This window comes from Phodopus roborovskii, unplaced genomic scaffold (assembly GCF_943737965.1).
Source record: "Phodopus roborovskii unplaced genomic scaffold, PHOROB, whole genome shotgun sequence".
NCBI lineage: Eukaryota > Metazoa > Chordata > Mammalia > Rodentia > Cricetidae > Phodopus > Phodopus roborovskii.
In genome coordinates, this window is record NW_026125281.1 from 23,227,335 (window position 1) to 23,252,435 (window position 25,101).

A 25,101-nucleotide genomic window follows, 5' to 3' on the forward strand; every position below is an offset into this window, starting at 1 on the left:
AGGCTTTGTCTCCCGCCCCCTCCTCTCCCTCCTCCAGCCCCCCCCCCCACCGCTGCCACGTCGTGGTTTGAAGAAGCCAATGGGCGGGCGCCGCCAGGTGTCTCTTACCTGCACCACGTGGGGGAGGGGGAAGGGGCGGGCAGGTAGAGCCACATCCCAAAACAGAAAAGCTTTCAGCCATTGCGCGCGCCTCCCGGGGGTGCAGCCGGGCTCCTCGGCTTTTTCATAGACGCACCAGCAATTGGATAGAGAAAGGGCAGGCCTGCTGCTCCCTCCTTCCACCCCCCTTCCTGCCCTGGGTGTGGAGCGCCGGCCAGGTGTGGGCTTGGGTGGCTGGTTACCGCCTTTTGCCCTGGCGGCCGCGAGGAGGGGGGTGGGCGCTTTCTTTTTCTCTTGGAAGAGGGTTTTAGCACAGGTTTTCTCGTTCTCACTTCCAACCCCTCCTCGCCACCTCCCGACCCCCCTCCTCCCCCTCCCCACCTACCGTCATGACGGCGTCTCCGGATTACTTGGTGGTGCTTTTTGGGATCACTGCTGGGGCCACCGGAGCCAAGCTGGGTTCGGATGAGAAGGAGCTGATCCTGCTGTTGTGGAAAGTCGTGGATTTGGCCAACAAGAAGGTACTTCGCCACGTTCTGCTCCAAACAAGGAGTGGGGCCAGGACTTAATTGTAGAAGTTGGAGAGGAGATGGTTTCTTTTTTTTTTTTTTTTCTTTCCTTTTCGTTTGTTTGCACGCTTATGAAGCGGGGCCCCGAGGCCTAGAGAATCCATAGTAGAGTCAAACCTGTTGGCCAACCACCTTGGAGCCATTTCAGTCTTCGGAAACCTGGCTCAGGGAGAGAGGCCCCGCGCTGCCGAGCCGCGTTCTCTTGCCGGTCGTGGGACGCCTGGGCCAGGCTGTGATTCTTGGGGCGCTGGGGTCCCCTCCAGGGCCTCGCCGACTTGATCCCGGCAGGGTGGGGGTGGGGTGGGAGAGCTGTGACCGGCTCCCTGGGCGTGCTGGGAGCCTTGATTCGGCTGTTGGCTGTCTGGAAAGCCTCGAGCCGCCTCGGGGAAGCCGGGGAGGAGAAAGAATTTCCACACTGCAAAAGGGGACCTGACCCCTTATTCTCCACCCTTCACCCCCCGAGGTGGGACAGTTGCACGAAGTACTAGTTAGACCGGATCAGTTGGAACTGACGGAGGATTGTAAAGAAGAAACTAAAATAGACACCGAAAACCTGTCTTCAGCGCCGCAGCTGGACCAAGCCCTCCGACAGGTGACAGTTTGGGCCGGGCCACGCCGTCCACCCTCATCCCAGCCGCCCCCAGACCCGACCCAGCCCTGTGGCTCCACGCCCTCGTGGGGCGGTCTCCGCTTGTTTCTGGGGCGGGGTGGCGAGACTCCCAGCCTTGTGTGTGGGAGTCCGGCCTGGGGGCTGGGGAGGGGCTCTGGAGGGGCTGCTGCGCTTGGCTTCCTGGTCCCCAGGGTTTTGGGATAGACAATTTCGCTCGACTTCCAGTTGCCTCCTGGGTAGTCTTTGGGTGGGGGAAACAGTCGCGTTTTACTTAAGCGATTCTGAATACCGGCTCGCGTAACTCCAAGCTCAGCTCCTCGTGTGTCTGGGTCTGCAGCCGTGTCATGTAGAGCGGCAGTGCCCTAGAGGGCCAGGCCATCAGTCATCCCGCGCTAGCCGCAGCACCTGAGCGCCCGCCTCCGGTCTGCCTGAAGTCTCGGCCCCAGAGGCTCTGCTTCCTCATTACTTTAGTGCCTTGATTGGGATCCCAGGGAGGGGTTGCAGGTACGAACTGTGGGGCTGTCTGTTGGGGTCACCGTGGAGCTGGCGGGATCCCCTATTAGAATTGAGGTGACCTAAAAACTGGCTGCTGTGGGTGCTGACGGTTGCTAGAATCCGGGATAGGGCGGGTCTCAACACCTGTGCAGCGATGTATGTTCTACGCTCTCCTGCCCCTGCCTTAGCGCACGAGTTTCCTATTAAAGGAATAGGTAGAGTATTTTCTAAAGAAAGTGTTATTCACCTTACAGCGTTCTGCTTATTCATTACCCCGCTTGTTTGTCGGAAATGGTGCCTTAAGCTGGAACATCCAAACGTTTAAAAAGTAGCACTATGGAATGATGTAATCTGAAGGCAATCTGTAAAAAGAGACATCCGATAGTCTTTTTCTGAATATAAGGGCTTCTGGGAAGGGGCATCCACTTCTCCCAAGCAAAAAACTGCAGATTGGTCTGCGAGCTTCCTTGCCTAGAGGAAAGGGGCAGGTTCCCGGAAAAAGGGGAGGGGGCGGCCTTTGTGATATTGCCCGTGTCCCTCAGGATGGTTTTCCTGGTTATTTTGAAGCTGGGCCACTTTGACATGCTTGTAAATTCCGCTTTCGATGCATCCCCCGTGTTCTTGTTCTTACAGTTTAACCAGTCAGTGAGCAATGAACTGAACATTGGGGTAGGGACCTCCTTCTGTTTGTGTACTGACGGGCAACTTCATGTCAGGCAGATCTTGCATCCTGAGGCTTCCAAGAAGGTAAGTAAGTGCATGTTGGCTTCTGGATGTTCTCTGCGGGGTGACTTGAGGAATTTGAAAACAAACAAAAAGCGAAACCATATGGTTTATCCAAATCTGTTTATTCTGGCTTCTGGAAAAAAAAAAAAAAAAAAACTTCTGTATTTCGGGGTTAACTGGAGAGTTTTTTAAAACGGCATCCAAATTATTCTCTTTTTTACAGAAGTACAAGCAGGGGCTTATTGCTTAAGGGTGCAGATTTTAGTTTTGGAAAGATAAAAATGTTCTGAATGAAAAGGATGGTGGTGACAGTTGCAAATCGTTAGTGAACTTGAATCGCTGTACTTGTAAGCGATAAAACTGGAGGTCCATCGTGTAACTTGGTGTTGTAATTTAAAAGAGTTAACATGGTAGATATTTTACCACAATCGAAAAACTCATGTAATTTTCATGGAGATGTCTGGGATTGCAGTATAGGTATCCTACGGTGATTTAAAACATTTTCTTTGTTATGTTTCCAGCTTGACACTCTCCATTTTGCAAAGCTAATATAAGGTTTGAATTTTGGTTAAAGTAGAAAAGACTGCACTGTGGAAATTTTCTTATGTGAAATGCTTTATCTTTGAAAGAGAATCAAAAACCTTCTAAACGTCTAAATACTTTTAAAGCTGCTTAGGTAATAATTACCAACATAACAGCAAAATGACATTTTAGAACACTTCTGTTACAAAAAAAAGAACACTTCTGCTTTGAAGTGCTGAAAACTAAATTTTAAAATTTTTATTTATTTTCATAAATGTGTGGAATTTTTTGAGACAGTCTCACTCTGGAATCCAGGCCAACCTCAAATTCATGGTACTCCTACCTCATCTGTGTGCTGGGATTCCAAGGGTACACCAAAATGTTGTATCAGTGGGTTACCTTTACTGACTTTTCTCATGTGGAAAAGACCATGAATAAGAAAAATGAGTGCTTAAAAAGAAGACAGGAAAGTGAGTCTTTCTCGGGCGCTACCGTTTCTCTCCCTGGTAGGACAGTGAAGAGCACGGACCTGTTAACAGTTGGAATTAGTTGTGTCATGCGCAGTAGAAGGCGGGCGCTGAGGCTGAGAAGATGTGGGGCTAAGAAAGTTGGTAGATTAAAATAGACACAGGCAGGTACAGTTAGCCCAGACTTCCTTGGCTTCATTCTTTAAAGTAGGAAAAGCTGGTATAATTATCTGGAAAGTCTGCAGGAGAGACCCCAGGTCCTCCACCTTGAAGGTTGATCACTCCTTTTATAAGAGTCTTAGTAACCAGTTGGTGTGAATGGAATGGAATGCCATAACCGTGTTATTGACTCAGAAATCCAGAGGAGGCTTCCGCTCCAACCCCCAAGTCACAGATGAAGGGCCAAGACTTAATTCCTTAATTCTTTCACTATTGGCAAGAGGGAAATAGCTTTTTATTATAGTTTAACCCCCTCCTAATTTTTTGAGATGGTTATGGCCCTAGCTAGTCTTTGAATGTATTGTAGGATGGCCTCTTACTCAAGGGCTTTTTCCCCCTGATTTCCTGAAGTGCTGGGTTACAGGTAAGGGCCATCGTTTCCAGCACAGTTTCTTCTGTTAATTTTTAGATGCCTCGCTTTTTAGGGGAGAAAACTATAGAGAAAAACCAAGGTAGTTTCCTGAACCATTTGTATAAAAGTAGTGTTGTAACAAAAATTATACATATTCCTTTACACACAAAATGGTAAGACATGAAAGAAAATAAATAACTTGGCTACACAGGAAACAATAGATGAAAGAATTTCCCTAACATTAGAATATTATTAGAATTCCATGGGGAAGCATTACTTTTGCAATAACATTTATACTATACAAACCTGTTTGCTTTATACTTTAGTGTAATGTTAATACATTTATAAACTAAATACAGTGCTGAGTGTTTTAAATAGGAATGGTGATTTAAACTGGTGTTTTCCTGTTGCGAGTTATTGCTGTAGTTTATCATGGCCATAGGACATTGTGAGGAGTCATGTTTTATGTAGTTCTTCAAACCAGTTACTTTGGCTTAATGATGCTGATTTCAGATACAGTATGAGAAAATCATGCCAACTAGAATCCACTAGAGACATTATTATATATTTACCAAACATTAAAGATACATATTTGCTAGCTGGAGAGATGGTTCAGCTGTTAAGAGCACTTGCTGTTGAAAAGAACTTGAGTTTGGTTCCCAGCATCTACGTGACAGCTAACAACCATCAGTAACTCTAATGCCTGCCTACAATCTCTGTGGGCACCAGACTTACACGTGTTGCAATACATGCATGAAGGCAAAATACACATACAAAGTTTTAAATTAAGAAAACAACATGTGTTTCCTTTTTTAAATAGCAAAGGGAATTTTCAAGTCAATGAGCACGAACTATTTTGAAATTGAAAAAGAAAAAAAAAAAAATAAGGCTAATGATGGCTTGCTTCCAAGCTGGGCGTAGTTCATTCCCAAGACCCACATGGCAGAAGGAAAGAGTCTGACTCTCCCAGGTAGTTCTGTGACCTCCAGGTTCATGGCACTGGCACCTGTGTGCTCCACCCAGCAAATAATGTAAAAGGGAGGGAAACCTAGGAACAGTAGGTAGCTTCTCCTTTGCTTTGACTTAAAGTACCGTGTCTCTTCGATCTGTTGTCGGGGATTGAACCTAGAGTCTTGTACATGTTCAGCAAGCAGACTCTACCACTGAGTTACATTCTTACTCCTGGGCCTTTTTGAGACAGTCTTCGTATATAACTCAGGCTGGGCATGGTCTCACAATTCTCTGGCATCCACCTCCACAATTATGTGCGCCCTACCTTGTCTATTTGTGTGCCTTTTTGCTTTAAATGCTTTATTACTGTGTGTGTGGTGTTACCATGCCGCATTTTGCATGTTGGGGTCAGGAGAATCTTGGGGGCCATTCTCTCCTTGCAGTGTGATGTGGGTTTCAGGGATCAAACTCCAGCCATCAGGCCTAAACACTTTATTTGCTGAGCCACCTGACCACCCTATGGTTTATTTGTTTAAGACTTATTTTATTTCTTTATATATATTGGTGTTTTGCCTGCATGGATTATGTGTGTTGAATGCTGGCCTGTGGAAGCCGGAAGAGGGTGTCAGATCTCTGGACCTGAAGTTACAGATGATTGAGAGTCACCATGTGAGTGCTGGCAATTGAACTCAGGACCTCTGGAAGAGCAGCCAGTGCTCTTAACTCTGAGTCCTCCTCGTCAGCCCCTGGGATGCATGTTTTTAAAATCTAATTTGAATTTTCAGACCAAGCCAGAACAATGGGCAAAAACTAATAATGGAACTGTAATCTGGCACAAAAGTAATCTTTTGCAAAGAATAGGCACATCACTACTCCTACTGGGACTCAATAGTAGTTGGAACTACAACATCTTACCACTTACTCTTAGTCTAAATTTATCACTGAAAACTGATACCTGCAAACACAGATGTCTAAAATGGTCAGGGCTAGAAAAGCTCTAGTGTGACCTGAAAATAACGGCACATGTGTAATAGCCTTAGAAAGGGCTGATGAGGAGGGGAGTGGCTCAGCACTTAGCGGAGTATGTGGCCAGTTCCCTGCCCTCTTGTCTGGCCAGCCTCAATTCCTGCAGCTCCTGTCCCAGAGGCTCTGACAATCTCTTCTGGCCTTGGTGAGAACCCGCATACATCTGGTGCATATGCAGGCAAATACGCACATACACAAAAAGTAAGATAAAATGTAAAGAAAATGGTTTGAAGCAGGGTGATGGTGGCACATGCATTTAATCCCAGTACTTGGGAAGGCAGAGGCAGGAGGATCTCTGAATTTGAGGCCAGCCTGATCTACAGAGTGAGTTCCAGGAGAGACTCCAAAGCAATACAGAGAAACCCTGTCTCCTAAACAAATAAAGTAAAAACCAAAAATGGTTTCATTGGGATGTACAATGGGCCATAAACATTGTTATCCATTTCATCACAAACATTGACTTTTATATTTCTAAATATTGTGGTAAGTTGTACTGTATCCCGATCTCAGGTTCCTAGTTATTAGAGAAATATGGACCAGGTTCACCCAGTTAACAGCCTCTACCTTCTCCTCCCTCAGAATGTATTACTTCCCGAATGCTTCTACTCCTTTTTTGATCTTCGAAAAGAATTCAAGAAATGTTGCCCTGGTTCACCTGATATCGACAAGCTGGACGTAGCGGCAATGGCGGAGAGTATCCTTCAAAGTTACATAAGAAGGCTTTGTACCTCTACCCATGCTTTTTTGTTGTCATTTTCATTTGTTTTATAAGTTTGGAGATCAGAGTCTTGTTAGAGCCTGGAGGGAGGCTGCCTTTGAGCATTCAGGTGTCCTCCTACCTCAAATGTTCCCCAGTGCTGTCATTAAAGGCATTAATCATTGTTCCTGGCTCAGGGAAAGCGCTTTAAACTCTATCAGTGTATGGCTGAAATTGTTCCTGTCCAAACTCTGTCAATATACTGTACCAGTAGGAAGTAACAATATAAACATAGCATCTTCCGTGAGCAGCTACATGGTTTACAAGTCTATGTGAGGTGGCTGCATTTCTGATAGTAGAGATGTGAATATGTCATATAGAGGTGTGTGTGTGTGTGTGAGTGTGTGTGAATGAAGATACACACATAGATACTTGATGGATTATAAAATAGAAAGACTTTACTCTTGTCTACAGATCCCGAAGCTACTTGTGCTCAGTTCCTTTGGTTTTGGGATCTGTTTTGGCTTCTTTACAGTAGATAAGATTTTGTGTTGACATCTTGAGTGTCCTCTAGACCTCACCTGTTTCAAATATGTGTCAGCCCTATTCTTTGTTCATAGTAAGACATTTGGGAGAATGATAAAACCAGGACTAAGCCAGATGTGGTGACACTTACCTTTAAACCGCAGCACTCAAGAGGCAGAGGCAGGAGGATCTCTGTGAGTTTGAGGCCATCCTGGTCTACAGAGTGAGTTCCAGGAGAGACTCCAAAGCAATACAGAGAAACCCTGTCTCAAAAAAAAACAAAACAAAAACCAAACCAAACCAAAAAAAAAACCTACCAAACACCCACCAAAAAACAGAGGGAGGAGAACAGATTGTCTCCGAAGTATTTACTTAAAAGGTAGTATTTCCTTTTTTTTCCCCTTTTTTTCTTTTTTTTTAAATTTTATTTATTTTCAAGACAGGGATTCACTAAGTAGTTCTGGCTGTCCTCCAACTCACTTTGTAGATCAGAGGTCTACCCTTCGCTGCCTCCTAAGTGCTGAGATAAAGTCATATGCTACCTGGCTACAAAAATACTGTGTTAAATGCTTCATACATTGTAAAATTAAGTTTTAATGCTTAGAAATCTTATATCTTCAATGACCCATTTCTTGCACCTATGGAATGAATCTCTGTAATGTGCTAAGTGGTCACGTGTTAATGTGTCGGAAGTGGAAGCTGAGAATTGGGTTACTGTTCCTTGAAAAAGCCACTTTGTGGGGTTGTGGGTTGCTGGAGAGATGAGCTCTTGTTTGAGTTCTGAGCATCCATATGGGGTGGCTCACAGCTATCTGTAGCTCTAGGTTCAGGGGATTAGACATCCTTTTCTGACCTCTGGGTACCAGGTACCTACATGGCATATATATATATATTTATATATTGCAGGCATCACATACATCCTAAAGTCCAATTTAAGTTATCTGTCGGATTTGTGGGGCTGCTGGCTCATGCTTCTTGCCATCCTCCTTTCTCTTCTGTAAGGTGCTAAGCCGACGTCATCTCATGACCCTCTGTTCCTGAATGCTGGTTTCCAGGAGTGCGCCACCAAAACTGTACATGGCTTAAACTTCCTCATTGTTTTCAATAACTAAGACCTCACAGACACATACATCCCAGGGTTCCTCTGTATGACCACTCTGGCTGTCCTGGTACTCACTCTATAAACCAGGCTGGCTTTGAACTCGGAGACCCATCTGCCTCTGCCTCCTGAGTGCTTGGATTAAAGGTGTGTGCTTTGTTCACTCTTAATGAGATTTTAATAATATTTTAGCCTCTGAAGACCTTCTTTTCAGATAGTCGCCATGGGAGTTAGGGTGCACACATGCACATTCAATTGAGTGCTTAGCAAGTGCTGAACTATTTGATGCAAGATAGAAAATAAAAGTAACTAGAAAAAAATCCAAGGCACATAAAGGCCCTGGATTCTGTCCCCACTCCCTAAAATAAAACTTTACCCTGTTGGTATTCTCATCAAATTGGTAAAATGTCCTTTGCTGTATGTATGAGATCCTCTGTGTTGGCGTTTTTATCTTGATAAAAATAATAATACCCTATCCCTTTTTTCAGGCAGTCTTGGCTTGTGTAAGGTTGAGGCTTTGGTGGCATTTGAAGAATGTTACTTAGGTTGCTTCCTTGCTCTGGGCAGTACTTCCTAACGAACGTGTTTTAATAGCCATCTTTTGACCAGCACCATGTGGCAGTATTTTTGTCTACTGTTACCGCTGATCCTACTTCTATAAGTGTCTTTGGCAGTTCTTTTCCAAGTGTGGTGGTGATAAAGTTCAGAAATATTTGTCTATAGTAAATAGATAACACATGCGTTGTTCCTGACGCATTCGATAAAAAAACAAAGGCAGGGTTTTCTATTCTTTAAAATGTAGCTGTTTAAGGGCTGGAGGTGTAGCTCAGTTGGTGGGTGCCTACTCTCTTCCTGCAGATGGAGCTCTGGCCCATGGCAGGTGGAGGCAGGAGGGTCACTACTTAAACATTATCCAGCCCAGCCTGGTCTATTTGAGGTCCTGTCTTTAAAAAAAAAAAAAAAGATGGATTCTAACCTTAAATGTTTTGATTATTTGTGGGGTTTTTTTCCCCTTTAATGTTTTGGTTTTTATTTTTCATTCCTGCTGAGATCAATTGATCTAAGTTTGTATTAGGAGAAATAGATCATATCCCTGACTAGGGCTGCCAAACTAATTGTAGCAGCGTTCGTCTCTCCGAGCATGTCTGACCTGAAGGGCTGTGTTTTCGACATTACTAAACACTACTAAACACTTTGTGTGCTAATATGGAAATGGTCTTGAATCTGGAAACATGAAGATAGTCATTAAACGTATGTGATGGGTTTTGTCAAATGGTAGAGAGTCCTGGCTCTTGTAATCTTGTCTGTCCCACATGTAACCAGAGTGCAGGTTGACACACTTTTTAAATTTTTCCTGCTGTGCAGTTAGTTGTAGTCTTATTTTTAAATCTTTGTCATTTGAGACAGTCTTATGGAGTGAGTCCAAGCTGGCCTAGACCTTGCTTCGTCATTAAGTGTGCCCTTGGGCCCCTTTAAGTGTCGGGATTATCACCGGGCCAGCCTGGTGTATTTTGTTGTTTTTAACAAAAGTGTAGAAATGTGGGTCTGTTTGGATTGTCAGTGGCTGTGGTACTGTGTTAGGATTATTTCTTCACTTTAAATCCAATTAAAATGTAAATCCCTGGTGCTGTTTTGTTTTTGTTTCAGTTTGAAGTGGAGATTTGCTACACAGTTTAGGCTTGGAACTTGGGCGGTCCTGCATCCACGCTTCCTCTTGGCTGCTCAGGTTATATGCATGAGCTGTCACGCCCAACTAAAATTATTACTTTTTTCAATAGTAATTTTAGATCGGAGCAAATTGAGCAGAAAGTACAGATTCCCCATTAGCTCCTCCTTTCTCCCCTCACTGTGTCACATGCCACAAGTGTGTGAAGACTGAACCGCCTTTGACATGTTACCCTCGCTTTACAGTAACGCTGTCTTTCTTTCGATGTTGGGCATTCTTGGGCTTTTGCTGGTGTCCAGTGGTGTCTCCAGCATGTAATATCAGGAAACGTAGGACAGGGAGAGCCCCTCTCTTCACCTGTCCTTCCGCCAGAGCCGTTTCCTGCCCCTTTGCTTTTGACTTTTCCAGAATGTTTTGTAATCAAAATTAAAGGGTAATAGTCTTTTCGGATTGCTTCTTAAATCCAGCAAGACACGTCTGAGGTGCTTGCATGTGTTTTCATGGTTTGATATTTCAGATCCTTTAAGCGATGCATAATCTTGTCTCGATGTACCACAGTTGGTTCATTCTCCTACTGAAACCTTCGTTGATTCCCAGCTGTGGCAACTATTAATAAAGTTGTCTAAACATCTTACTACATGATTGTGGGTAGACATACATTTTTAAATCATTTGGGCTAGGTACGGATTTGGGATTGCTGGATTGTCTGTATACTGCAATTGATTGTTTTGTCTTCATGCAGTTGTGTGTTTAACACTTTTTTTTTTTTTTTGGTAGAGAAAGCAGGGACTTTGAATTTAAAAAAAAAAAAAGAATGTAGAACTTGCATGTGTGGTTTTTCAAGGTGCTTATGGGAGAAGAAAGGAAACGAGAATGCTGGCGTTTTCTGTGAGGCTGTTGTGCCTCTTAGCTCTTGCTCTGCCCCAGGCCCTGCTGGAGTCCTGGCCCCAGGGTCATCATTTTCCAGTGGAAAAGGAGACCTAAGTGTAGAAGTCTTGTAACTGGGTCTTGAGAGGGTGCTGCCACTCTGTAGATTTGCCCTGTGGGAGCTAAACTTTCTTTATGTTGGATGCTCCCAAATGAAAGTTTCGTGGACCTTGTCGGCCGCTTTGAGGACAGGCAGGCTTGGGATTTTCTGTTGCAGCTCTGGTTCCGTCAGCGCTTTGGCTCACCTGTTTCTGTGTTTGCTCGGAAACTGTTTCTAGCCTTGGTCCAGGCGTCCAGACTGATTCCAGCTGCAGGTGTGCCAGGTGTTTCTGAGTTACACAACACTGGATGGAAAGGCCTTATCAGGCGCACTGCATTGCAATATTTTAATCAGGCGAGGTGGGGAGAGGGTGATGATGGGGTGTGGTGTCTTTTTTTTTTTTTTTTTTTTTTTTTTTAAGGAATGATATTCGATCCCTCGGAGAAACTAACAGCTACTTCCTCTTGGCATCTTGATTACAGAGCCATTTGTATAAGTGATTTTTATTCATTTACTAAAATAGCTGGCCAGCAAGTTCCAAGACAGGCTCCAAAGCTACATGTTTAGGAAAACAACAACAAAAATGGCATAGCATAGTGCTTGAAGACATGAAGTGTGGAGTGTTGTGTATTAGAGTTACGTTGGCACTCATCAGCCTCAGTTTCCCTATATGAAAATAGGAAAGACTTCAAAAGACTAATGCCATGGTGCATGCCAGCGCATTATCCAGTCCCTGGCCAGTGTGACTGTTTTCCTCCCAGATACTGGATATATGAAAAGAGATAAAACATGTGCCAACAACTTTAAAATGAACTTCCGTATTGACGTGAAATCTTATTTGGACTATTTTATAGTTAAGTTTTTGAACCTAGTGTGACCCTGGCTAGAGAGCTCTTAACAGGTACATATAAGTTTGGGTAAATGGCTATGTTAACTTGTCCTTTCTTGTAAATTCTGTGTGATTATGACTCTTGTTTGTTGGTTGGTTGGTTGGTTTGGTTTGGTTTTGATTTTCTTGTGACAGGGTTTTTCTCTGTGTAGCCTTGTTTGTTCTGGAATTTAAACTCACAGAGATCCACCTGCCTCTGCCTCCAGAGTGCTATGACTAAAGGCCTGCTCCACCAACTCCCAGTTCACAGCTCAGTTTTGCATGAGGTTTTTTTTTTTTTTTTTTTTTATTACTGATTGAACAGGGCCATTGTAATTACACAAACCACTACCCAACTTAAAAGATGGAGGAAAGTCACTGACTGTTCTTTATAGATGTCTCTTTATGTGAGAATGACTTAAAATGTCAAGTGTGCAGCTGAGGTGTGCTCTGGTAGTTGACCTTGTTAGCTGGAGGGGGAAGAAATTATCTTTGGCATCAGTCACATCAGCACAGTGTGAACCAAGTTAGCAAATACATTGGCTTGTGGTCTGTCATAAGTTAAGCTCTGGAAATACCTTCTTGTCCCAGCTGGCACACAGGCTAACTGTGTGTGACTCTTCAATTCTAGAAGTATATTTTGCTTTTTGATAGAGTTGATTTGGTAGAATGCTTGTCTAGCACCCACCCGGGAAACCCAGGGTTTGATAACTAATGGTTGTTGGTACTATGTAAGTCAGGTGTTTCCATAGTGATTCACATCAGTAATTCCAGAACAAGAGATGTGGAGGAAGGCAAATCAGGAGTTCAGGGTCATTCTCAGCTATGTAATCAAATGGGAATGAGACCCTGTCTCAAAAAGAAATCCTTTTGAGAATTCTCCGATATCTGTTGTTTTAGAAGGCTCTTTGCAACAGCATTTGGACCCATAGGTTTATTTATATACATACATATACAGACACACATGCACATATGAGATCAAGAGTAGTTTACGTGTGTACATGTGAGAGCAACAGAGCATGAAGTTGGGAGAGGGACTGTGGGACTCGGGCGGAGTTAAGAGGCAGACGTGTGAGGGTAGATTTGATCCACACAGTGCATTCATGAATGAAGGAGAAAATGAAAGACAGGCCTATGTCTTTGTTTCCTAAGTCTCTTCCTAATTCACTCATTCTTTATAAATATTTTAAGTCTGAGTATATCACTGGGGATCTATGGCTGGCCTGGTCTAAATTGTTCTGGGATAACCTGGGCTACAGAATGAGATTCTAGCTAAGAAAAAAAAATATGTTATTTGTGTTCTGGTGCCATTGTTCTATACCCTCCAGTTCTTATTTTACCTGTCGTTTTTTGTTTTGTTACTGTTGTATTTGTTGAGATGCTAGTCCATTATGGTGCTAGAGTAGCTCCAAACTCATGAGCCTTCATTCTTAGCCTTAAAGTTACAGATGTGAGCTGCCACATTCATGTCTGTTCGCTAGTGTCTACCTATTTCTTACTGCTTCTATGGTGTGTCTGACTCATCAGATTTGTTTCAAATTCCATTACTTGGCCCTTCATTAATCTAATAACCTCTGGGAAGTAGAATTGTTAGGTAGATATCTTCCCCTTCCTCACCCCCTTGGAAAGAGTAATTAAAGTTATAGATTCTTTTCCCAGCATATTTCTATTATAAGGAAGTTGCTGCTGTGGCTCCTACTCATATATATAGTGGTATCCTTTGTTTGTTTTGTCTTTTGAGACAGGGTTTCTCTTGTATGGCTCTGGCTGTCCCAGAACTTGACCTGTCGACAGGCCTGGCTTTAAAGTCAGAGATCTGCCTGTCTCTGCTTCCCAGTGCGTTAAATCGTGGTCTACTATTGCCTGGCAGGTATCCTTTTAGTTGTGTGTGTGAGAAGAGTCTCAAGTAGTCCCAGCTGTTCTCAAACTTGCCCTGTAGTGGAGGAGACCTTATGACCCTCTTCCCACTGTCCCACAGATGCTCTGACTTGTTTGCTGTAGTGGTGGTGGTGGTGTTTGAACCCACGGATCTCATGTATACTAGGCAAGTTCTTTACCAACTGAGCTACATCTTCAGCCGTGTCTTACTTTTTTCCTTTTTAAATGTGTATGGTTTTGTTTTTGTGCCTATGTGTATGTGTGTACCATATTTGTATCGTTCCGGAAGAAAATGTCCTATTCTTTGGGACTGGAGTTTTGGCTGATTCGGAGCCTCTGTGTGGTTGCTGGGAAATCAAACCCTGTTCCCTGGAGGAGCAGCCAGGGCTCGCACTCTTGGCCTTGGAGCCATCTCTCCAGCCCTGTATTCTGTCTTTTAAAAAGCCTTGTTACTTCCTTTTTCTTCCTGTTTCCTGTCCTTGGGGAATGTTGGTTCCTGGCGGCCACTGCTGTGTGTGCTCCCTCTTTGCTCTCCCTCAGTCCCTACCACAGGTGTTTTAATAGGTCTGGCAACATAATATTTGTGTTGTGCTATAAAACAAAGGAGAGGGGACAGGACTGTCTTCTGATGAGTCTCAGCTGGGCTTTGATACAGAGTTTCCGCTGGGATGGAATTCTAAGACTGGAAACATACTTCTTCCCCAACTAATACATTCCCAGTCTTATGTGTGATTGATTGTCTTAGATACAAACTAAAAGCATAGTTTGAGAAAGATGTTGCTCACATGTGGATAGTAACTGGTCTGGAAATGTGTCAGGTTTCTGGCAGTCAGGAAAACTGTGAATTTAATCAGTATAGATGAACTTGATGGCGATAATGGCCCATTTCACCAAAGGTGGTTGTTAAGGAAAGGCTGCTGCTGTTGGGATAGCCTTATCTACTGCTCCAGCCTCTCTGTGGATGGATAGACCTTTGCTCAATATAGCTTAGAATGTTGGGTTTTGTTCCCACAGTCCTAGGCTGTATTATTCCCTCCTGGCATTTCTGGTTTGTAAAGCTGGCTGAGCCTGTTTGTGCTGTTGTGGCTGCCTGAGGGCACAGTGAGTAACTTCCATGAATAGCCCTGCAGTAAGTCAGGAGACTCAAGCCCATCTCACCTTCTCACAAGATGTGAAGCAAGTGATTCAAAATATAACAGGCCTTAATGGAAGGAAGTATTGATGCTAAAGCATTCGAAACAAACCCAAAGCTGGAGAGATGGTTCAGGCGTTAAGAACACTGGCTGCTCTTCCAAAGGACCAGGGTTCAGTTCCCAACACCCCATGGCAGCTCACAACTGTTTGTAACTCCAGTTCTAGGGAATCTGATTCCCTCACAAAGACATACATGTAAGCAAAACACCAGTGCACATAAAAATCAAGGAATCATCAAAAAAAAAAAAAAAAAAAATTAAAAACAGAAAATGCCCAAACTTGCCCAGGGCCAGGCATGTAATACACCAGTAGTGCATTTCCTAGCAAGTGGAAAAGACAAGACAGACATCCCTGTTGTTTGTGTTTCAGTTCTGGTAAGGAAAAGGATCAGTCACATTTAAGCTGTGTGTACGTGTGCGCACGCATGTGTAAAGAGGTGATTTGGACATGTGGCGTGTCGAGTCTCTTCTAAAAGTTGTTACAGCTTCAAGCTGTATAATACATATGTGTATTATATGGCTATGTATATTTTGCTAGGGATCCTTTAAATAGTCCTATTATGATTTGATATGTCATCTAGAGCTCACCCTGTTACCCTTGAACTCACAGAAATCTGCCTGCCTTTGCCTCCTGAGTGTTGAGATCAAAGGCGTTTGCCACCATTGTCCAGCAAAAAAAAAAAAAAAAAAAAAAAAAAAAAATTTATTTATTTTATTTTTTTGAGACAGGGTGTCTGTGTAGACCAGGCTAGTCTCAAAGTCACCCCTGGCATCTAAAGAATTATTTATAGGTACATATTTAATTTGCTTAGTAATAATATGAAAAGGAAGCCTGAAATCACCAGAAGTTGGATTAGAAAATGCCACACCTAGTGGACATGGTGTCTCATGTCTTCAATACTAGCACTCATAAAGCAAAGACATTGAGAGTTCAAGGCTAGCCAGGTCTATAGGCAAGTAACAGACCAACCAGAATAGCACCATTGAGACTTGTCTCAAATAAAAAAACAAAACAAAAAGAAAAGAAATGTCAAACCTGTGCATAAAACAAAACAAAACAAAAAATGTAAGTCCATCTCTTGTCAAGGGAGACAGACCCTCTTTGTACAGGATGAAAGTGGGTGTGTACTTGTTGGCCTACCAGAGAGAGACACGCCCCAGCCTGATGGCAGCACACAGCTCTGTACAGAAGTAGCTGGCTGGAACGCCAGCCTCTGTAGTCCCCAGCACACCTTGGGATGGAGCTCCGCACCCTGGACTCTCCAGCCTACAGCAAACTGTATCTGTTGCTTGGGTGTTCGTCCTGTAGACAGTGTGAGCACTGAGGATACACTCGTTTATATCATTGTTTCCCTGCCATTACTACAGTGTAGTTGCATAGAACTAAATGGAAGGGCAAGTGAACGAGGTCAAAGGAAGGTGAGGTCCATGCTCGGGAAATGTGTGATACAATTGAAGAGCAGTTTTCTAGAGGGAGAGTGGCTGACAGATCTGCTGGCTGTGGCCTGGAGCAGCTAGGGAAGCCTTAATGCTGGGTACCAGTTCCTCTGGGCTGAACTGGTGAAGGGATTGAGAACATGGGTATCTTATAACTCACTTGAGGGACTATAGAAGAGAAAGATGAATGATGATGAATAAAAATTGAGTAGAATAACCTTTTTTTTCCGTGTGTGTGTGTGTGTGTGTGTGTGTGTGTGTGTGTGTGTGTGTTTTCCCCCAAGGCAGGGCGTGTCTGTGTAGTTTTGGCTGTCCTGGAACTTACTCTGTAGACCAAGCTGGCCTCAAACTCACAGAAATCCACCTGCCTCCGCTTCCTTGGTGCTGGGATTAAAGATGTGCGCCACCACGGCTGGTGAGTAGAATACCCTTTTATACTCCCTATTTCTCCAAACCTCCTCCTAAGCTTTGGTATTTTCTTTCAGACAGAAAGTTAGGTTGTGGTTGACTTTGCTGTGTCTGTCTTTGTATCTGGCCATGTTTTCGCTGCCTATATCGCTCTTGGTCAAAAGTCCATAAATGGCCAGATAACTGAAAATTTAGGGTCTGCTGTCCATATAGGGTAACCCCCCATACCTTAACAATATAAAATCTATTCTTTGTACCAGCTGTATAATAAATCCTTTGATGAGCCAGTCTCAACTTTGCAAGAAGCAGGTGCTTTTTCTCCAGGTTTCCCAAGGGATGCGCACACATGTCAGCTCATTGAATGTCACATCTGCCATTTTGGCCTTGAATCATACTGGTCCTGATGCACTATTAACTTGGCCAATTTTCTTGAAATGATCTAATGATTCTTGGGGTGGAAGAACATTCCCTGAGAAATGAGTCATGCCATAGGGTGGCATAGGAATTGTTAGAAGCTATTCAATGGCACCAGTCGTCCTTGGCCTACAGTGACTTTAACTTTGTTATTTCAGATATCATCACTGGAGGGTAGAGGACAACATGCTGCTGAAAGTCACACGCTGCACAGAGACAGGCCCTGCCCCCACCCCATCCCTGCCCTTCCAACAAAGCAGTGTGTGGCTTACGTGTGATGAGTGTTAAGCCTGGGACACCAGACTTGTACAATGGGGCTGGTTTCCATTCCTTGGTTCTTTAAAGGTCCCAATCCTCTGTCCCGACTCCCCTGAAGATGTAGATGGTTGTCCCTTCCTAGGGTTCTGATCTTCTAGGTTCATAAAAACATAAATAGGAGTGGTAGCTCCTACAGATGATGGCCTTTAGAGTAGGCTGACACATTTATTTTCTCGCTAGACCAGAGTGTAGACTTCATCTACCATTTGAGACTGATGGCTGTCTTATGAGAATTTTCAGGGCTTTTTCAGTTACAAGTGTATGTATGGTCATCATGGGTTAGAGTAGGCACTGGGGTGTGTGAAGAAAGGAGTACACTGTTATTAAATGTCTGCTTTGTGCCTCTTTATCTCGTCTTCACACAGAGCCCAGAGGGTGAGTGACTTTATCACAGCTTTGGCTCCACAGATAAGCTGGAGTGTAGTGGGGTGAAGTCATTTCTGGGAACTGTACGTGCTGAGAAAAGGGGGAAGCTGAGTCTGGGGACAAGTGCCTTCATTCTAGAGACCAGGTGTGTTCTCAGTGCCATCTTTGATTCCTGTTGTGCTGTTAAATGCTTTCTGGGGCTGGAAAGATGGCTCCGTGCTCAAGAGTACTGGGTTCAATTCCCAACACCCACATGGCAGCTCACAACTGTCTATAACTCCAGTCTGGGGGATCCCACACCCTCAAAGAGTTTATATAGTCAAAACAGCAGTCTTTAAAAGTGTATTCTGGACCCGTAAGATGGCTCAGCATGTGGAACTACTGCTATGCCTAAGGACCCAGGTTCAATTCCTGGGACTCAACATGGTAAAAGGGGGGAGACTTGCCCTCAAAGCTGTCCTCATTGCCACACATGGGTTGTGGTACGGGCACTACCACATACTGAATGCCAGTTTTTAGAGCAAAATACCACACAAATAATTAAAATGTAATACAAAATTTAAAAATACTTTAATATTTCAAAAATGTGATTTACATGTAAGACGACCCCTGGTCAAGGAGCATCAGCATTGGTCGTAGGTGTGCTGCCTGAGCCCCAGAGTCCTGACCACAGTGAGATCACCATGTCAAAACGCACAGGACATTACTGGTTCCAGCTGTCAAAGGACTTGCGTTTTATGTACTGTCATTGAAGATGCGATACCCCACAGGGCTCTAAAAGTATTCTGGAGGGGAAGTTTGAGGAAAAGCATGGGAATGACGTCACTAGTATTCTCAAGTGTGGATTGCATAGGTTACGCCTCTTGATCTTGACTGACAACCATGTCTTTGGTTACCTGGTATGTATAATGATGAAGGATTCTAACTTGGTTGCTTTATGATTTGACCCTAAATGCACTCAGTTTTCATGCATTTGCTATCTCCTCAGTAAAGCAAACTTACTGGTAACGCCCCAGGACAGGGTTGACTTGGACACTTGCAGCCAGAGAGTAGGGAGGTTGGTACCAGGGCCTAGGGTGCAGCCCTGACCGCTGAGAAGCAACTTCCTTGACTTCAAGTTTGACTTCTGCCTAGCAGTAACCCACCTTTACTGCGCCAAATGTTTCCTTAACCTAGCCCCACAGCTCTAAACTTTGAGAAGAATGCCTCCGTCTCCCGGTATGGAGCCTCTCAAGTTGAAGACATGGGGAACATAATTTTAGCAATGATCTCGGAGCCTTACAGTAGGTGTCACTGTCATGAGGAGTGCTGGAATTTGATCCCTTTAGTCTTTTGATTGCTTTGCACAGCTTTGCTGTCTCGCAGCCAGAATGATGACCATCTATTCTCATTTTTAGATCACAGATTTTCAGATCCAGAGAGAGTAAACCACAAATTTGAAAGTGGCACATGGTGAGTGGTTAAGTTCTATTCATTTGAACCTTAGGTTTGTTCTTACTCATGACATTTAAGTCCCTTTAGATTTTCCTAGTTTTCCTAGTTACCATTTGTTATTGCCAGGCCATCTATTATTTAAAGCAAGCTTGTAGGTTGAGGTTAAAATTTGAGTTAAAATTTGATTCCAGCAATCAGGAACCAGAGGCAGGCAGGTGGGTATCTATGAGTTTAAGGCCAGTCTAGTAGTCTACGTAGTGAGGTGCAGGACTACACAAAGACACCATGTCAAGAAAGAAAGGGAGAAAGAAAGACAGTTTAGTGAAGACTTGGGGTCTTTAGTTACTTTAATTGGCTTAGGTACATGCTGTTTAATTTTTGACTCTTTACTTTTGTCTCCATGTCTGCCTACCCATTCTAAGGAAAAATCAGGATTTGAAATATATGAAGGGATTGGGAAGATGATGGTTCATTAATTGATTGCAGAGGACCTGAGGTTTGAGCCCAGAGTCCACACCAGGCAGTTTACAACTGTGGATAAATCCAGTTCCAAGGGATTCAGTGCTGTCTGGCCTCTGCACATGATAATAGAAATTTGCGTAGGCACACATACATACATACATACATACACACACACACATACATACATATATTTATATATGTATAAATATATATATATATAAAACAGATCTCTAAAGGAGTTCTTATGTTCATGCAGTAAATTAGATATGTCCTTTCAGTATCTACTTATGGAAACAGACGTCTGGGGGGAGTCTGAAGTGGCAGATAGATCATAGATGTGGTTATGGCAGGCAGTCGGTGTCCATTCCTTGTCTGGTACCTGGTGATGAGCAGAAACTGACAGCTTTGCCAGTGGGGAGATGTCAGACTGATTTTGTTGTAGAGCAGGTGACTCGGTAGGAAAATGTCCTAGGATTACTGAATATAGGAACAGGGGAAAGACAGATCGTCGTAAGGTGTCAGAATTTATAATGGGCGATTTGCAGGTGACTCACTAAGGTGTGGAGACACCAGGTGTCTCCGTAAATCCCTTTGCTGCCTGGCAGTCCAGTTTGCTGAGGGAGACGCTTAAATAGTCCTCTGACCACATGCTCACATGCCCAGTGTGGGTTAATTGTAGCTCTGTTCTAATCCTTGCTGCCAAGCTGGATTTCACTCCTACATGCTCTATACACATGGGGGAAAAAAAAAAAAATCCTGAAGCCCCACCCCACTTGACTTCAGTATGGTGGCTCAGGCCAGGAATCTTAGGTAGGAACTGCTCAAGTTCAAGGTCAGCCAGGGTGACTTATTGAAGTGCTGTCTCTTAAACAGCAACAAAACAAAGAAGAAAGCTCCATCCTAGGTCAGGCCTTAAGGGTGCTGAGAGACGTTGCTTCCTGTAAATGCTGAGATGCCTTAGAATGTATGGCAAGCCAGGAGCTATCTGTCAGCTGAGAGATGGTTTCCTGCCATGAGCTAGCTGTGCTGGAACTACACAGTCCGCCATCTCTCTGGACTGTCTCCAGACAAGTTTTGAGGATACAGAGGAAGCTGGGATTACAAGTCAGTCTGATGTCTAGTTGGAGCAGGCCTCATGTCAGCCAGCAGCTTGCCTTGCGTTCACCAAGGCAACATTTCATTTGTGTTTCATTTGCAGCAGCAAGATGGAACTCATCGACGACAACACGGTCGTGAGGGCTCGAGGCTTACCCTGGCAGTCTTCAGATCAAGATATTGCAAGGTTCTTCAAGGGACTCAATATTGCCAAGTTGGTTTTCTTTGTTTTATTCAACTCCGAAGGGACTGCAAGTTTTTCTGTCGTTCCGTCTCACTGTTTTCCTGACCTGCCATCTGTTTTGTTTCTCTCAAAGGGGAGGTGCGGCACTCTGCCTGAACGCTCAGGGGCGGAGGAATGGAGAGGCCTTGGTGAGGTTTGTGAGTGAGGAGCACAGAGACCTGGCCCTACAGAGGCACAAACACCACATGGGCACCCGGTACATTGAGGTACGTTTCACAGCCCGATGTCTGGGCCCCGCCACTTGGCTATTAGAATATGATGGATGGTTTAGAAATGGATTTAATGTCTCTTTATTTTCCTAGGTTTACAAAGCTACAGGGGAAGATTTTCTTAAAATCGCTGGAGGTGAGAGTTGCTTTTATGTGGTACGCATTTCACTGATAACCTGAGATTCTGTGCATATATATACTGAGTTCCCTGGGAGCATGATGGTTCCTTCCTAGTAAGCCTGGCCTTGGTTTATAAATAGGGAGGAGGAACTTCAGTACTGCAGGTGAATTTAATGTACTGTAACATTTGCCCCAAGGCCTGAGCCAATCTACTATGGCTAAAGAGCCATTAAGAAGGAGACCATTGAAAGGTGAAAGGTCACACACGGTCACGTATAAAGAGAAAGGGTAGTTCTTGAGGAAAATGTGTCTGAATTGTTGGAAACAGCCACCTGCAGAACCTGAGGCGGTTACAGATCTACTTCTAGATTTTTCTCTGTTATTGAACTCACCAGTGCCCAGGACCATGTTGGTTTCTTGTATTTGGGGGATAATTTTATGGATTTGGTTCTTTCCTTCCACCTTTATTTGGGCTCTGAGGATTGAACTTAAGTCAACAGGTCCTGATCCAGTATTTTCAGATATATGGCATTCACAGAAATAAAACTAGAGGAATAAAGAGCTTTTAAAACTTTTTTAGGTTTAAAGTTTTCTTGTTAGAATATTCACACATAGAGCATATTTTGTTGATATTAACCCCAAGATATCACTGTTATCGCTATAATTTTAAAACCTGAAATTTCACAAAAGAATAAATTTTTAAAATATTTTAAATTTTAAATGTTATGTGTATGCGTGTTTTTCCAGCACGTACGTGCACCACGCATGCCTTCCTCGGTGCCGAGGAGGACAGAGTTGTGAGCCTCCCCATGGGTTCCTGCACTCGAACCCAGGACCTCTGCAGGGGCAGCCACTGTACTTTAGCAACTGCGTCTTCAGTCCAGCCCTTTCTGGTTTTTGAGATTGTTTTAGTTCATAGCCAAGGCTGACCTGGAACTTCTTATGTAGAACAAGCTGGCCCTTGACCTCTAGGCAATCTTCCTTAGCCTTGCAGTGTTCATGTTAGAAGCAGGAGCCATGATGTTGGGCTGGGTTTTTTTGTTTGTTTTTAATGGTAATTTCTAGACATCTACTTTCTAAGCTTCTATTGTTTGGTTCATGTGGTTTAAAAACTTATAATACTTTCTAAACGTCTCATTTTAAGTTTCTTTAATGTTAGTTGTAACCAGTTTTGGGTATACAATGGTTTTGTTTGGTTGGTTGGTTTTTGGAGTTAGGGTCACTGTGTAGCCCTGGCTATCCTGGAACTCACTGTGTAGACCAGGCTGGCCTCGAGCTCCAGAGATCCGCCGCCTTCTGCTTTCTGGGTGCTGGGATTACAGGCGTGCACCACTGTGCTGCCAGCTTGTATACCATGCTTTTATTCATCCCTGGTGAACTGGAGCTTATTTTTAATTTCTAAGTATGTTGTGGTGTTTTCTATGTTTGTGTGTACTGTTCAGAAAGTAGGAGAGCGGAACCCAAGAACTGAATCTTTGGAGGTGCCAGTTACACCAGGGTGACTCTGACTCATGCAGGACCCTGTATAATATAGCACTGATGAATCTTTCCAGCTTAGGATTGTTTTCTCCAAAAGTTCTAGTGTTCTTTTCCTCCAATTTTCTTGTTTGGTTTTTTTGTCTTTTGTTGTTTTCCCCTCCCCCTGATGCTTTCTGTAGCTAAATCCTAAGGCTTCAAAGGTCAAGGCGTTACTTTTTACTTAGTTCCACAGTAGTGTTGGACATTGGATGTGTTTGGAGTTGCTGGGTTCTTCCTGTATCCTGCACTTTAAGTTAACTGGATTTCATTGTATGTGCACAGTGTGACATGTGTTGTCTGCTTGGAGAAAGCATGCTATGAGAGTCTGCAGCTGTGCAATCAGTACATGCTACATGCAGTGCTAGACATGCTACATTTGGGGCAGAAGTTGGTAAACATTGGGGCTGTGTATTGTTCTCTACAGAAGTTTCTTAATTATAGGTAATGTGCTTTATTAATCTAATTCATTCACTCTCATAGTTTATGGAGTTTTTAATTTAGCAGATGTGGAAATGAAGGTGTAGATGTTAGCTTGAATAAAGTCATGGCCTAGTAGACAGGACGGCTAAGATGAGGCCCGGGTATTCTAGATCCGTGACTTGTGCTGGACATTGGACTCAAAGGCATATGCATTAGGCAAAATCTCTAGCACTGAGCTTGATCCCCCAGGACCTATGTGTCTGTGAGTGCTGTGGCGGCTTACTGGCTGTCTGCGAGAGGAATGAGTCAGCACTCTGATTTATCTAGCCAGTCTCCTAGGAGAGTACTTTACAAAAGTCCTATGCGGAGAGTTTCAAATTTGCAGGAAGGGACTTCTGAATCCTAAGATGCTATCATTCTCAATCCAGTAGTGGTGTGGCTCTTCATAAATGGTTCTACATTGCCAGAAGGGCCTCAGATGTGGCCCAGTGGCGGAGCACTTGCCTGACAGGGTAAGATTCCCAGCAACATACACACTCTGTCAGGAATTTTATAATTGTAAATTTGGTAATGTTGACTCTTTCTCCCCGGGTTTTCTAATAATCATTTTTTCTAGGAACATCCAATGAGGTCGCCCAGTTCCTCTCCAAGGAAAACCAAGTCATCGTCCGCATGCGGGGACTCCCTTTTACAGCCACAGCTGAAGAGGTGGTAGCCTTCTTTGGAGAGCACTGCCCCATCACTGGGGGAAAGGAAGGCATCCTCTTTGTCACCTATCCAGATGGTAGACCTACTGGGGATGCTTTCGTGCTCTTCGCTTGTGAGGAATACGCTCAGAATGCCCTGCGGAAGCATAAGGACTTGCTGGGCAAAAGATACATCGAGCTGTTCAGGAGCACGGCAGCTGAAGTTCAGCAGGTTGGTGTGACAGGCTCTGGGACCTTTGCACTCACTTTTCCGTTTATTAAGCTGTAGTATGTATTCATATATTAAACAGCTTCCTAAATAGAAATTACATCGCATAAGAAAGAAATTAATTAAAAAATAATTGAAAACTGGCATGCTGGTACCTGAGGCCATTCTCTTTCCTTTTTTGAGTTCAGAGTTGGACTGTGAAGATACTATGAGGGAGCGCTGTGTTAAATGTGCTTTGTGAAATGAAATCGTGTAAATTACCTCAAAAGTCCACATCTTGCAGCATGCCTAGATTTTTAAATATGTTCACCCAGATAGACATTGCCTAATAAGTGCAGTGTATGATATGGAGTGTGTGCCTTGATTTATTTTATTGTATTTATTTTTTTAAGACAGGGTCTCACAATTATGCCTCGCTGGCCTAAAACTCATAGATAGAGCAGACCAGCCTGAAATTAATAGACAGCCCTCCTGTATCTGCTTCCTGAGGCCTGGGGTTGCAGGCGTGTACTACCATGCCTCGATCAAATACTTTATGTATTTGATAGATGTCAATGTCACATTTTCCCAGAGGAAATATGTGAGTCCTTCATCGGGGCTTCTCAAACTTCCGTGCATTTATGAATCCCCAACGGACCCTGAGAAACAGACATGTTGTAATGGCTGTGTAGTAGAGCCATGAGCGTACCCACCATACCCTTAACCCCTACAGACTCGACTCAGCCTCTTGTGTGCTGGTGTGCTCGCAGCTGTGCTGTATCAGTAGAGCCTGCATTTCCCACGGGGTTCTTGGTGATGCTGGTGGCGGTTTG

The 25,101-nt window shown here is 43.8% G+C and overlaps 1 protein-coding gene across 5 annotated transcripts in view; it reads left to right on the forward strand.

Moving 5' to 3' along the window:
• Window positions 1-250: 250 nt before the first annotated feature.
• Window positions 251-25,101, forward strand: part of Esrp1 (epithelial splicing regulatory protein 1) — a 53,323-nt gene continuing 28,472 nt past the window's right edge. For 4 of the 5 annotated variants that reach the window (XM_051198200.1, XM_051198207.1, XM_051198215.1 and 1 more), the window contains exons 1-10: window positions 289-620; window positions 1,132-1,260; window positions 2,407-2,520; window positions 6,616-6,730; window positions 19,057-19,155; window positions 19,270-19,324; window positions 20,967-21,077; window positions 21,181-21,313; window positions 21,410-21,452; window positions 23,991-24,292. In XM_051198200.1, the coding sequence (XP_051054157.1) occupies window positions 489-620; window positions 1,132-1,260; window positions 2,407-2,520; window positions 6,616-6,730; window positions 19,057-19,155; window positions 19,270-19,324; window positions 20,967-21,077; window positions 21,181-21,313; window positions 21,410-21,452; window positions 23,991-24,292 (1,233 nt within the window). In that variant the 5' untranslated portion in view covers window positions 289-488. Of the gene's footprint in view, window positions 621-1,131; window positions 1,261-2,406; window positions 2,521-6,615; window positions 6,731-19,056; window positions 19,156-19,269; window positions 19,325-20,966; window positions 21,078-21,180; window positions 21,314-21,409; window positions 21,453-23,990; window positions 24,293-25,101 lie in introns of all 5 variants that reach the window. The other variant, XM_051198222.1, reaches the window with a different exon arrangement.